This window comes from Capricornis sumatraensis, chromosome 3 (genome assembly GCF_032405125.1).
Source record: "Capricornis sumatraensis isolate serow.1 chromosome 3, serow.2, whole genome shotgun sequence".
NCBI classification, from domain to species: domain Eukaryota; kingdom Metazoa; phylum Chordata; class Mammalia; order Artiodactyla; family Bovidae; genus Capricornis; species Capricornis sumatraensis.
Genome location: NC_091071.1, coordinates 103,994,102 through 104,009,788, shown reverse-complemented (window position 1 = coordinate 104,009,788; position 15,687 = coordinate 103,994,102). Strand labels below are relative to the sequence as shown.

Below are 15,687 nucleotides of genomic sequence, written 5' to 3'. Positions count from 1 at the left end.
CCAACCCCATCTGCCTTGTGACCTAGTCATTATTTTATGAACTTCCTATAAAGAGCTAACAGAGAGAAAAGAGTAAGGAGAAACACTAATTCATATATTAGTCATTAGCAGTGCTAGGGTGATTTTTATAAGGTAGAATATACAGATACCATCTGAGATTAGGTTGGATTGTGTTTGTGGATTTCATTCACCTTCTCTGCCTGTTTCTCTGAATAGCATTAGTAAGAGAGTTAGCTGCAGTGCTGGTTTTCAGTAAATTAATTTCTAGAAAGTGATAATTAAAGTCTATATGGTTAAGAATGAATGACAATCAGAGAGTATCATTCTAAAAGCATATGTAGAGACTGATAAGCGTGTGAGGTTTGAGGGAAGATACTCTTAAAACTACCAAATTATGCTCCTGCCCCTTTCTCACCCAGGTCTAGATGAAGAACTGAGATATAGAATATATAAGTGAATTATTCAAAGTTATAGAATTTGAATTTTGTGTACATATTTTCATGTGTGTTATTTTCTCTTTTGCTTTATTTGGTGGTTTAGACTAAGCAAGTTCATAAATCTTATACACATTGACCTTGTTCAATCATTGATTTTTTAAGGTAGAAAAGTAGTAGAACACTAATCAGGAGTAACTTTTAAGATGCTTTTATTTTCTTTCATTGGTAAATCATTGAAGTTATCACTCCTTCTCATGAGAACAATCAAATTAATTGCTGAATTAATAGTAAATTATTTGTAAGCATTAGCATGGGATTCCTTTGCAGATAATTAAGAATGATTACCTGGTTTCAATGGCCCTTCTTGATCATCTAGAGGCAATTTGATGTAATTAAAATGTAAAAATACTTTATAAGTATTGACAGATTATCCAACTATAAAGTCACATAAATAGTAAATGTGTTTCAATGGCTCCAAGCATTTGAAAATAGAAGAGAATTTTGTAGCATTTTTCTATATATTTCAGTGTATTCTAACATCATCACTTTGCTTAGCAGGCAAAATTAAGTTTACAGGTTGTGTTCTTGCTACAGTGTCTGAAAAGGTAAAGGAATAAAAGTTTAAAAAATCCCAAATATGGCAATGATGGTTTGATGACATGAATTCAGAGACTTTTCTCTTTCCTGTGGTTTAAATATCTATAAGCCTCTAGATTTCTGGATCTGAATTATGTTGTATATAATGGTGTTACCTGAACAACCGCTGTGTAAAATATATACCAGAATTTTCAGGGAGTGACACAGGAAGTAGAAATCATGGTCTATTATGTCCTCAAAGAATTTATAAAGAAAAGGAGGAGATGAAGTAATAAAGAAACAAAGAATGATCATACAAAGGCAGATGTGATATATATGTTTATGTTTGGAATCAAATACTGTAGAGTAATTCTTGAACATGGGTGGAAGGTTTCTTAGGAAGGAAGAGAAGAACTTGTCATTATTAAAAGAAAGACTGGCAATGATGAAGTCTTGATTAGTGTTCTGAAGAAGAAGCAGGAGGAGAATAGGATATAGGACATGGGAAAGGAGATTATTCTAGTCGGGAGAGCTTCTGAAGGTCCTCTGTGAATAGAGCAGATGGATGACAGATGGCAGGCCGGTTTACCTGGCTCAAGAATGTCGTATGAATTGAGGTGATAAGAGGACATGCAGACCCATAAGTAAAGTGATTTTTGTGGGAGGTTTTTGAAGTTCGGGCAACTGCATGAAGTGACTAATCTTCTGTGGATCATAAGGCCTCCCAAATAAGTGGAAAGTTTTGTTATATTGGCAATACTGATTTCATAATTCCTTCTCTTTGTTCTGTTTTTAAAAAATATTTTCTCATTAAAGTGTTCTGCGTGGTTATTTCTTTGGGGCTAGACTAGCCGGAGGCATAAGGGACATTGTCTTCCTTTTCTCATTCATTTATACATTCAAAATGTATTCATCTCTTGCTACCTGGCAAATGAATTTGAGAGTACAGAGTGTGTTTAGTGGGTGAAAATGGTCCCCACGTGCCTAATTATTCATCATAATGTAGAACAAGAGTTGTCAGGTAGAAAAACCAGACACTACTTACATTGAATCCCATAATGATTTTATTTTCTAAATATTCTGTTTCATACTCTATTCAACAGTCTCTTCCCTGTAGGTGTTGTACGTGTGCCGCCATGTATACAGATCAGCACATTCAGTTTATCAACAAACATGAGTTCCTGTCTCACTCTGCCTGCTCTTTGATTTTCACAGTCGTGTGATCCGCACACAATGCAGAGAAGAACCCGTCACCTGCTGAGGCCCTCCTTGAGCTCGAGGACGTGTGCTGAAGACTCACAGGTGCGGCCCTGCCTTCTCAATGAAAATTGCTTCCAGTTCCAGTACAATCTAACAGGTATGGCTGTAAACCACAAACCGTGGAATCATGCTGTCCTAGAATGCAGCTCTCTCACAGCTTTTATTATTTCAAGAAACTAAAGCTTGTGATGTACTCGCGCAGGCCTGACTGGACAGGGATATTTTAGAGACCTCCTTATTCAGACACGGTGTACTTCAGTGTCTGAAACTAAAGGACTGTATAACTACATTGATCTGTTCCCTGCAGCAATGATACACAGAATGCCATGATGTGTGGAATCAGGTTAAGTCTCAGCATTGACTTCATTACTAATAACCAAATGGCCAGCTGCTTCAAGGGGCAAAACAGTTGTCTTTTTCTGAAACAAATTTTCCACTGAGGTCACAGTGGCACTACTGAGATTTCTCACGTAGAAAACGTCTAGTAAATTCTATGAGACTGTCTTTATAGGTGAGAGTTGACCTGTTGTATTTGTCCTTTTTGTTTCATTAAAGGTCCTTTAGATCATTAGTTTTCATACTAATTTTCCAAAAATACAATAAAATTTGCTTTACTGAAAAAGCATATCTTTAAAATGCTGATTTTGCTATACATGGACTTGCTCTTCCTATTTAACTTTTAGATCATCTACAAAATATGAAAAATATTCTTAGAGAGGTTCTCCCTGTTATATGATTGAGGATCTCTTTTTATACCCACACCAAAATAAAAATTTTTTAAAGAATTACTTATGAGATGATTTATTCTAACTCTAGCTGTTGAGTTTGTAATACAGTTAGCCAAATCTACAAAACTTTCTCTCATGAGAGAATAATTTTATTAAAGTGAGAGTTTTCAAAATGGCCCTTTTAATCATGACTTCTTTCCCTTTGGGGGGTGCCTTTCTTAGCTCCACTGTACCAAATATACCAAATGATTTAGATAATTATATGTATTCATTGAAAATATCTTCAGGTTGATATCACAGACTAGCATCATTTCTGTAATTTTTTTCTTTCTCAATTACGCCCAGCAAATAGATAATTCCAAACTTCTTCTCCTTTGTGCTTAGTTTTTTTCCATTTCCTACCTCAGCCAACTATGAGATGATTTCTATAAATTATTTGGCTTCTGACCTCAAGAAAACAAATTCACTTCTATCTGGTGATCTGATTGATTGATTGTTTTGCAATTAAAGAATTGCATAATGCTTTTTGAAGCCACATAGAAATGGTTTTAGGATTCTGTGTACACTATTCTCCACTGATGCAGAGAAACAAAGCTTTGTTGTCTTTCGCTCACATGGAAATAACTTTGAAACTTAGTGCAGTGACCCTATGCCCGTAGAGTGGAGCACATGCCAGCTGAGTGAAAATGCAACCTGTGGACAAGGCATCAGGACCCGCCTTCTGAGCTGTGTGCGCAGTGATGGCAAGCCCGTTGCCATGGACGAATGTGAGCAGGTAAGTTATGTGTATTTGTACCCCACACCCATGGCTTTTTTTTTTTTTTAATAGTGTTCTGCAACCTTCACATTGCTTACTATAAATGACCCTCCCAATTTCTTCTCATCACAGCTTATCAATTAGAGTAAGAGGTACTAGTAGTATACAGTTACATCTCATGAGTTTGAACTTATTTACAATGACAGGAAAGGTCATTTTGCATTGGAGAAATGGGTTCATTAAAAATATAGTCCTTCATTATTTCTAAGAACTTATTTAGATGCACTTGCTTGCCAACTAACAATTGACATCAATTGACTCTAAAATCGATTTTTAGTATTGGGCAGATTCAATTTTCCTAAGTAGGAAACACTGTCCCTTGCATGTAAGATGCACAGTGATACTTGCTATTAGAATACTCTGCTAATTTGCTAAGCAAATGTTTGCTAGGTAATAAACACAGTGCATTTTTCATCTTAAAATAAGCTAAATGTCTCTCTACCAAGTTCGGTAGAGTTGGTGGGTTTTGAATTTTTGTAATTTTATATTTTTCCCCATCACAAAATATGTGGAATTTGGACAAAAGCTATAATCAAATCTCTTCCCAAATGTTGACATTTCCTCCCCAACATATAAGTGAAATGCACTATGATGGCAGTTTAGAAACAAAGATGACCATATGCTATCACATTATAAGAATCACTAAAACAGTCTTTGGAATAATTGGAAATGTGTGGGGTCAGTGAACTCAGGTTTCACGGGAATGTCTTTAGCAAACTGACAAAATAAAAGTTGTCTTATTCTCCTTAGATAAGTAGAGTCCACAAGTGACAGTTAAAATTATCAGAACAAAACCTCCTCACTGATCTTGAGTTAACTCTATTAAGTATTACCATAACATCTCTTTCAACCAATAGTATCACCATGGACCAACAGTACCCCTGAAACTAGACCATGTAAAATCAGATGTTCCTTTTAATGAAATTCTGAGACTGGTTAATACAGAGTTCTCTCTAACAAGTGTCAGTGATTTATTTTAACATTTTGTTTCATCTCCCTCTCAAGACTGTTGTCTACTTCAAGAAAAATAAATCGCCAACCTACAACAACTCAAATAAGTCAAAAATATACATTTAGTGTACATAGTAAATCTTTCCTTTTGATATAAAAGCAGTATAAACTATTCATTAATAGAAAATTAGTTTATCTTCTTTCTAAATGCCACATGCTCAACAAATATTTAAAGTCCCAAATTATTAACCTAAGCAGAATACCCACATGTCTCAAGTGGATCAAAGATCTTATGTGGTCATTTCTAGTTTGCCCATATAGTAAGTAATCATGCTGTAATCAATAATTTTAGCTCAGAATGGACATTGCTAACATGTCCATATATTGAATGTTAGCATTTTCCTCAATCACATAATGTACAATTCCTAAAACTGAATATTTTGGTATTCTTTCTGTGTCTCTTGGATGATTTACTCTTTCACTAAGACCTCTTCTACACTGGCCATTAGAAAATGTGTGATTTTGCCTAGATGTGGGTTTAAGAGAGGACAAGAGGGAAAGAAACAGTATCATCTACTTTTCCCTTGATTAAGATCATGTTTATGTTTTTAGCTAATTGGTCTTTTTTATGAACTTTAGATGGGTTGTTGATTTCAGTTTTATTTTTCTACTTATTGTTTAGCCTAGGTTGCTGTTAATGTGAGCTCTCTATATATTATTGGTCTATCCAGAGGGCAAGATGCCTGAATTTAGCACTGAGTCATCCCTCTGGTTCCTTGCTGGCTGAGTGACAGGACAGATCTCTGTGTGACATAATTGCCTGCTTTCCTGGTCCCTTAAATGTGAGTCTGTTCTAAAGTTGAAGGTTTTATCAAAAGAAATTTGGACTGACAAGTTTCTATGTCATGAAGTAAGGATCATCATTTTTTTAGACTTGCCATCAGTTTCAATAAGCCAGGCTATTTTTCTCACAAAAACATAGCAAAATTATTCTCACAGAATAGAGATTATTATCCCACAAAAGGATAGTGATTTGATTTGATGTTGTGATGAATTCTCCAGTGCAGTCATATTTCCTTCCCATCTGCAGCGTAACTTGGAGAAGCCTCGGAGGATGAACCTTCACTGCCTGGTGGAGTGTGTGGTCAACTGTCAGCTCTCGGGATGGACAGCTTGGACAGAGTGCTCACAGACTTGTGGCCTCAGAGGTATGTGGCTTTCCTGTGTTGGTTTCCATGAAACAGTTCAGTTTTTAAGTATCTCTTTGTATGTCATAGCTTGATAAATGGGCATAAGGCATGTTGGCCACATGAGGCTGACCCAGGGGAGCAGAGAAAGGGAGCCTGACTTCTTAACAGTCCTTTTGTTTTATTGTATTTTATTTATTGAAGTATACTTCACTTACAGTGTTGTGTCAATCTCTGCTATACAGCAAGATGACTCAGTTATGCACATATGGGCATTCTTCTTTTTTTAAATATTCTTTTCCATTATGGCTTAGCATGGGATATTGAATATAGCTCCCTGTGCTAAATTGTAGTACATTGTTGTTTATCCATTCCATGTATAATAGTTTATCTTTGCTAATCCCAAACTCCCACTCCTTCCCTCCCAAACTTCCCCTTGGAAACCACAAATCTGATCTCTACGTTCATTTCTGTCATATTTTGGGTTCCATATATAAGTGATATCATATGGTATTTGTCTTCCTCTTTCTCATTTACTTCACTTAGTATGATAATCTCAAATTGTATTCATGTTGCTACATATGGCATTATTTTGTTCTTTTTTATGGCTGAGTAGTACAAGGCAGAGGGTGAAGAACTGGCCTGGTAACAGTGGCAGACACCAGAGGGGGCACTGGCCCTGTGAGATGGTGTTTATGCTGAAGGTCCTAAGTTCAACAAACTCAAAAAATGTTGACCTCCATGGTTTTTGGAAGAAGTGTGTGTTATGTAAGTCAAACTGGCTCCTGTATCAGGTAACCCCCTAATAACAGGGAATTTGTATCATACTGTGATGTGCTTAGTTGCTCAGTCATGTCCAACTCCTTGTGACCCTATGGACTGTAGCCCACCAGGCTCCTCTGTCCATGGGAATTCTCCAGGCAAGAATACTAGAGTGGGTTGCTATGTTCTCCTCCAGGAGATCTTCCCAACTCAGGGATCGAACCCAGGTCTCCCACATTGCAGGCAGATTCTTTACCATCTGAGCCACCAAGGAAGCCCAGAACTGGAATAGGTAGCATATCCCTTCTCCAGGGAATCTTCATGACACAGAAATTGAACCAGTGTCTCCTGCATTGCAGGCAGATTCTACCAGTTGAGCTACCAAGGAAGTCCCTAGTACCATGGGTTAGAGACTAATTTTTCACTCACGTAAAGGGAGGGGTAGTTTCTGCTTCACAGAGTCCATCAAGAACATAGGTTGATGGAGGCCCTACCACTTTAACATAATCAAATTTTTCTGGAAGGTGATATCAAGCTGGTCCTGTGGAGGTTTTCATGGATCAGGGTGGGTGTTGTATACATCTCTACTATCTTTATTCTACTGAATAAAATTTGGTCCCATTTCTTCAGTTCAGTGCAAGATAGCAGAGCAGGAAATGTAGTTTCTGGATGAGCAATCACTTCTTAGCAACAGTATTATGGAGGAAACAGTTCCTATGGAGGAAAGGGAGAATAAACCTTTGCTGAACAAATAGCAATTAATACCAAAGTTCCCAGGTAAGTAATGCACAATGGCAGGGAATGCAGAAGGCAACTGGTGCTTGGGAGCTAGGTAAATGGCAACACGGATGGCACTTGGGACCAAGACTTGTGTGCATGTAAAGAGAACAAGGAGAGTGTACCAGAAAAGCACAGAGCTGAGGTTTAGGTAAGTTTCTGGTCCCAAAAAAGAATTATAGTTTATCTAAGGTAAATGACAGAAATTTGGAGTAGGGGCCTAGGGAAAAGCCTGCTGTATAGGTAATCACAATGAAGAGGAGGAGAAGGAAGAACTGCGTGTTGCAGGAATCATGGAATCTGGTAGGGAGATGGGGCTAAAAACCCTGGATCTGATCACCAAACAAAGACAGTTGGAAGGAACGTTTTAGATGCTCTGTGACTGGACCCCTGGCACTAGGATATGGGCTCATCTCTAAGCTACTCTCAAATGAATATGCTGGGACTATTAATTTTGGGATTGTCTGAGGAACTGAGGCAGGATACAGCACAGAAGAGGGGCTCCTCTGTGAACTCAGCTCTCAGGGCCTGGAGAAAACAGAGCTGACAGCAGTACTCAGGATATGTGTTAGGAAAACGTAGCTAAGGAAATTGAAATTTACTTCCTCAAAGAGCATCACTCGAAATGAAAAGATGAGGCTTACAATGTCCAGCGATAACAACATGCCATTTCCTGCACATCTGAAAGCCTGTAGAAGCACATCAGGAAACCAAGTGGTAAATCTTATGACCAAGATTTCAGTGAGTGACCTAAACTATTTTCTCAGTTATTCTGATTGGCAGCATGGTGTAGTTTCCAGTTAGGCATCCACTTTAAGGCTGGGTAAATCCAGGTCTGAAATGTAGCTTTTTAGGCAAATGACTTACTCTTTCTGAGTCTCAGCTTCTTCATCTCTAAAATGGAATTCACGCACATTAGAAGCTTTGTTTAGGATTTGAGAATTAAATGCTAGGAAGTATATGTAGCCATAGAGCACAGTATCTGACACAGCATCGGTGTTTATTGTGTGCTAATGTTCGTCTCCACCCTCCTACCCACCAGCAGAAGAGAGTTTTATCAGAGACTCCCTCAGAGTTTATAAAGATTATCCCACAGACTCACTTTCTCTCATCATCTGCTCTCCTCTCACATCTCATCCTTCACCCCACTCAAAGTCCATACATTAAAATCACAACCTAAGCAATGTTTTGAAAAGGCAAATCTGAATAATTGTTTTTCTACTGACTTGAGTCATTTATCCATTAAATAAATACTAATGTGCCATTCATAGTACAATGAGTTGGACGTAAAGCAGTGAGGGGAAAAAAGACAATTTCCTGATTCCCATGATCCCCTGATACCTACGATCTAGTTGAGGGACAACAGACACCAAGCAAGTAGGTAATAATATGTGGAAATGAAAGCACTAAGTGACAGAGCACTAATTATTTGCATTAGTAATGTGAATAACTGGTTGCTACCCTGTCCAGGGTGAGCCACCCTGATTATCCCACAGCCAGAAGCCCTGTAGTCTTATGCTCATGGGCCTCTGCCAGGAGGTGTGACTCTCACAGGGGTAACAAGTCACATAAAAAAGCAGAGAAAGGATGAAGTCCTGTATGGTGAGCACAGACCACAGGACCTGTAGGATCTCACAGTGCCTGTCTGTCTGTTCCCACAACCTTCTGTTATCATATTGGTTCTCTGCTGCAATGTAGTATATTTCAGTCATAATCTTGAGTGTCTGCTTCCTTACACTTTGCCTTCCATGGAATATCTCACTGTTACCCCACTATCACTCGCTACTACTTTAATATGTATAAATTGGATCAATTTTCATATCTGTCTAAGGAATCAGTGATCTTGTTTGAGTTTTTCATGGGTGAATCCCTCTAGTTCCCATCAAACACACTACATGGAATATCAGGGAAGTCTGAGCTAACATTTGTTATTGCCCACGTGGTTCTGTGGGCTTCCCAGGTGGTACAGCGGTAAAGAATCCACCTTCCAGTGCAGGAGACACAGGGGACATGGGCTTGATCCCTAGGTCAGGAAGATCCCCTTGAGAAAGGTATGGCAACCCCCCGCCCCCAGGATTCTTGACTAGAGAATCCCGTGGACAGAGGAACCTGGAGGGCTACAGTCCATGGAGTCACAAAGAGTTGGACATGACTGTGTGATTTAGAACACACAGGTGGTTCTGGACCATAGGGGGAAGGCTGGAAGGGGAAGAGCTTGCAGACTTGATCACAAGCCCAAAGGAAGTCAAACCCTGCTAGTGATTATTTTCCTCTCTCTCTAATTGACATCATAAGTCTTAGGTATCATTAATCCAGAATGTGTTCAATGCAAGGAACACATTGTTTTTGTCCCCAAATCTTAATTCTGCCACTATACAAAGTCAGTGAAACATGACAGATCTTCATGTTATGAAGGTTATGATATACAACCTTTGAAAATGGGACCCCAAATTGTAAGTTTAGTACCATAAAATATTACTTTGATTTTTTTAAGGAGTTCTGTTAGTGCTGTGGACTCATCAGACCTTTTTAGTCTAGTAGAAAAACAAAAACAAACAAGGAAAAGCCCTTTCCAAGTCTGAATCCCACTAGTGGAGATTTCTAGGCAATTAGAGTTTGAACTTAAATTCATCTTTTCTAATCTTTAGAATAATAAACACTCAAAAGTTCCCTAAGGAAAGTCACTGTGTGAACTAAGGCACAGAATGAATTGCACAAAGCACTTGGAAGTCATGTGATAGCTTCTACTGCACATAAATATAGTACTAGTTACAAATCATTTCTAGCTAGCTTCTAAGGGTCTGCTAGGATAACTTCTTGGGAATCCTTTCTTGACCTTTAGATTCTTTGCTCTCCTAAATTAAGATGTAATAATGTCTTTTAAAAAATATTCCATAATCCTGATATTTGGCAAACCCTCCAGGAATCTAAATGTATATGTACTCCATTTTCTTTCTTTATTCAATCAAAATGTATGAAGTTTACACCTATTATCCTGACACCAACTGGTGTATACTTTCATTGTCAAAAGCGATACTGTGGAAAAGAAATTACATGGAGATGCTCCTATTCTCACTTCTGTTCTTAAAGGCAGGGCTGTAGAGAAGTTTACTCACATATTTCATAACTACTCATTGAAAGTTTCCCCAAAGCCAGGCATTCTCCCAGGAGCTAAAAACACACTGTGTATAGAAAGGATAAGATCCCAGGGAAACAAAGTCCCCTGACTTCATAAAACTAATATTCTATTAGAGAACTAGATGGTAATGATAAGAAAGACAGGCAGATGACAAATAAATAAGTAAATATACACAGAGGTAACATGCATCAATAAGTGCTATGTTAAAACAAAAAAGTCATGAGATGGAGAATAATAAGTATTTGCAGGGAAGTGAGGGATGAAAGAAGAGAGGCCACGAAGGAAGTATTTCTGTCAGAATTCAATGACAAAGTGATGCTGTTCGTGTCATTGGTGTTTTCTTCACTAGCTTTTCAGGGTTTAATCTCACAAGCCTTTTTTGCATACCTGTTGCATCCAAGGCTCTATATCAGGACCTCCAGACAACAATATGAAAAGGACTATTTTTCTGATTTATTTGTGCCCAGTCTTTAAGAAATAAAATGAAAAGTACAAAGAATAGGACACACAGCCCTTGAATTTTTAGGTTCTTCATGGGTTCTGTTCTATTCCTTTTATCCATTCTATTCCAGTCTATTCTATTCCATTCCATCCCACCAGCCCTCAAGCTACCTCCCCATTCCAGCCTTCCAGGTCTAGTCTTCCAGCACTGCTCTCCCCTGATCACTAATCCCTGGCAGATAGAGAACTCTGTATTTAAACCATGCCTTAATCCCGATGCAGCACAGGCTGAAAGCAACAAACAGTGAATAGTCAAAAGCCACAACATGTGGCACAGATGAGCTTGTTTCTTAAGAGACTAAACTCTTGGCGCTGAAAAGGTTGGAAGCTATCATTGAAAAACATCTGTGCCTTGTCTCTTCTAAAACGGTGTGCCCGCAGCTGTCATTCATATGAGCCGCTTTCTTTTTTCCAACTAGTAATGGCAGTGGGGCAGGGACCACAAGAGAAGACAGAGTTTATTTAGTCACATTCACTTATGCAAACAAGTTGCTTGGGAGTCTGCCTTCAGCACCTGCTGCTCTCTGCTGACTTCTTTATCAAAAGCAAATGCACACAATTGTCTCCTTTTAGGAAGTCACTGAGTTGTCAGGCAAATCCTGGTAAGCTGGGTGTTCCAGAAGCTTCCCTAGAGCCACACTTTGCCATCTAAACCAAAGAACTACCTTGATCTAAGAGGATATTTTGAAATGAGCTCTTTCTTTATTTCCAAAAGTCTGGATTATGTCTTTAATGTGTATCCGATGCTTGGCATATACCTTCTAATTGTGTTAAAGATTTCAAGGTCAGAATAGCTTGAATCTAATTTTTTTCATGTTAAAGAGAGACCAATTCTAGGTTTCCACTAAGGGATCCTTTTAGATAGATTTCGAAGATCAAAGCATGTAATAGAAGAGCTTATTTGGATTAGTCATGTTCTTTGTTGAATTTTCATCCATTCAGTTTTACGCTGAACTCCCTAAATTTAGCATATCATGAATTATTCATAATTATTATTTTAACTGATAACATTCCAAGAGAGTTATTAACCCCTTATGATTTGTCCCTCTTTCATATTTTAATTCAGTGCACATGAGTTTATAGTATTTTTCTACACTGTGTAATCCAGCCTGCCGCTTGTGTGTCCCAGATGGCATATGATTATCCTGTCAACTCTAACCCATAATGAAAAAATAATTTTATATTAACTGCAGAGAATCAAAAGTTTGTGATTCCAGCTTTTTCATCTTTCTTTTTTTTGGCAAGCCAGTAACCTTCATTTTTAGTGTCAGGATAAATTACGATCACTGTAGTATCCTTGATCATATACAGTCCAATAGTTATAACAGCTCAAACTTATTTACTATATCAAACAATTAGTTCCTATGACAAGGAACAAGGGGCTAAATTGTAGAATGGAAAAAAATAAAGACTAGACAAGAATATCTAGTTTTCAAGGTGGCTTTTCCAAAGGCAAGTTGTAAGACTCTTGAGCCACAATTTGCAGAACTCACTTGAACTTTTATCTGTAAAATGATGAATATTAGAATAACTACTTTTTAGTATCGATTGGCCAAAGGCAGTTATTGGTGCCAGGAGTATTAGAATAACTTTTTATGAAAGTATTATGAAATTATAGCCATAATTGTACAGGTAGGGTGACAGGCAATTAACCCGCTCAAGGTCACGCAGCTTGTCAGTTGCAGAGGAAAGATTTGAACTCAAGTTGACTTCCCTAGTGGCTCAGACAGTAAAGCGTCTGGCTGCAATGAGGGAGACCCAGGTTCAGTCCCTGGGTTGGGAAGATCCTCTGGAGCAGGAAATGGCAGCCCACTCCAGTATTCTTGCCTAGGAAATCCCATGGACTGAGGAGCCTGGTGGGCTACAGTCCACCAGGCGGCAAAGAGTCGGACACGACTGAGCGACTTCACTTTCACTTTCAGATTTATCCTAAGCCCCATTTTCTCTATTGTGCCCCTCCACATCTGACACTGTATATGTAAGTGTTTGCGTTAAGTACATGGCCCTGGGTTGGTTACTAGGTTATTTTATGAAAATTCTCACAATTTATAGGGATATTTAAGAACAAGCAGAAGAAATGGATCACAGGTTGAAACACAAAGGGCAGTGAGGGTTTTAAGACTCTCTGAATTGTAAGCCTCCTAAATGTATACTTGTTTCCTAATTGACAATGTTGTATATTATCTAGTCCATCTAATTGGAATATAGCTGTGGGGAACCAACCTTCTAGATAGGGAATGTGTGAGTCTGATGGACAGAAGAACTTTATGATTGCCAGAATCACTTTCTGTGACCTTCTTGTATTGCATCCCATGGGGAGAGCCTCATTGAGGGTATTTCTGCTGTGTATTTACAGTGATCTCTTAAGTTTTGACACATTGGGTTTGAAATGTGATTGTTGGGAATGGAACTGAGAATAAGCAACTAGAATCAGTTCAGTCACTCAGTCATGTCCAACTCTTTGCAGCCCTATGGATTGCAGCACACCAGGCCTCCCTGTCCATCACCAACCCCTGGAGCTTGCTCAAACTCATGTCCATTGAGTCAGTGATGTCATCCAACGATTTCATCCTCTGTCATCCCCTTCTCTTTCTGCCTTCAATCTTTCCCAGCATTGGGGTCTTTTCCAATGAGTTAGTTCTTCACATCAGGTAGCCAGAGTATTGGAGTTTCAGCTTCAGCATCAGTCCTTCCAATGAATATTCAGGACTGATTTAGGATTGAGTGGTTGGATCTTCTTGCTGTCCAAGGGACTCTCAAGAGTCTTCTCCAACATCACTGTCCAAAGCATCAGTTCTTCGGTGCTCAGCTTTCTTTATGGTCCAACTCTCATATCAATACATGACTACTGGAAAAATCATAGCTTTGACTAGACAGACCTTTGTGGGCAATGTAATGTCTCTGGTTTTTAATATGCTGTCTAGGATTGTCTTCACTTTTCTTCTAAGGAGCAAGTGTCTTTTAATTTCATGGCTTCAGTCAGCATCTTCAGTGATTTTGGAGCCCAAGAAAATAAATTCTGTTACCATTTCCACTGTTTCCCCATCTATTTGCCATGAAGTGATGCACCCAGATGCCATGATCTTAGTTTTCTGAATGTTGAGCTTTAAGCCAACGGTTTCACTCTCCTCTTTCACTTTCATCAAGAGGCTTTTGAGTTCTTCTTCACTTTCTGCCATAAGGGTGGTGTCATCTGCGTATCTGAGGTGATTGATATTTCTCCTGGCAATCTTGATTGCAACTTGTGCTTCCTCCAGCCCAGCGTTTCTCATGATATATTCTGCATATAAGTTAAATAAGCAGGGTGACATTATACAGCCTTTACATACTCTTTTTCCTATTTGGAACCAGTCTGTTGTTCCACATCCAGTTCTAACTGTTGCTTCTTGACCTGCATACAGATTTCTAAGGAGGTAGGTCAGGTGGTCTGGTATTCCCATCTCTTTCAGAATTTTCCACAGTTTCTTGTGATCCACACAGTCAAAGGCATTGGCATAGTCAGTAAAGCAGAAATAGATGTATTTTCTAGACTCTCTTTCTTTTACTATGTTCCAACAGATAGAATGCATACTCACTATTATGGAAAAATCTGGAACTCTATTTCCAAGCAAAGGCAAAATTGCCTAATCTTCTGCCCTTAACAGACCCACCTCTCTTCTGTGATACTGTGGTCTATCTTACCCTCTAAAATGTGGTCTTGTTACTTCCTTGCTCCACTAACCTCACTCCCAAATACATGGTCATGGCTGGAGCTGGTCTCTTTTACTCTGAATAACTTATGAAATCTTAGCCTTGCCTAACCTGAGTGTTCTTTAGGATAAAAGATGTCTGGGTGCCTGTAGCAATTTTTAGACAAGTCAAGGAGTCCCTCTATAGGGGAAACTTGGGGCTTTCCTTAGTTGGTAAAGAATCCACCTGCAATGCAGGAGACCCCAGTTCAATTCCTGGGTCAGAAAGATCTGCTGGAGAAGGGATAGGTTACCCACTCCAGTATTCTTGGGCTTCCCATGTGGCTCTGCTGGTAAAGAATCTGCCTGCAATGCAAGAGACTTGTGTTCGATCCCTGGGTTGGGAAGATCCCCTGGAGAAGGGAAAGGCTACCCATTCCAGTATTCTGGCCTGGAGAATTCCATGGACTGTATAGTCCGTGGGGTCGCAAAGAGTTGGACATGACTGAGTGACTTTAACTTTCAGGGACTCTAGCTCTGAATGCAGGAATATTACTGCATCTTCTGTCTCTCGTGATGTCAAACATATGCTGAAGATCCATCTTTAGCTAGCAGCTCAAGACAATAATTTTTCTCCACCGTGTTACATTAGAAAATAACCAAAAAAAAAAAAAGAAAAGAAAAGAAAATAACCTTGATCCCAAATCCATGTCAATACAGGATGTATACTTAAACTTGGCACTTAAAAATAAATTTGAATAAAAATTCCTTGGTGATGTTTGTGAAAAGTAGTAAAAAACAGATGTCCAGCAGAAAGAACTGCATGAAATTAACTGAGCATTTTATATACAATCTAACTTCCTGCTTCTTTTGGAAATTTACTC

The 15,687-nt window shown here is 38.7% G+C and overlaps 1 protein-coding gene across 1 annotated transcript in view; it reads left to right on the top strand.

The window, feature by feature from the left end:
* The window catches only part of THSD7B (thrombospondin type 1 domain containing 7B), a 910,123-nt gene that overhangs the window by 856,905 nt on the left and 37,531 nt on the right, over positions 1-15,687 (top strand). Inside the window, exons 17-19 of the mRNA XM_068968986.1 lie at positions 2,229-2,370; positions 3,661-3,776; positions 5,860-5,977. Coding sequence (XP_068825087.1) covers positions 2,229-2,370; positions 3,661-3,776; positions 5,860-5,977 — 376 coding nt within the window. The remainder of the gene's footprint in view (positions 1-2,228; positions 2,371-3,660; positions 3,777-5,859; positions 5,978-15,687) is intronic.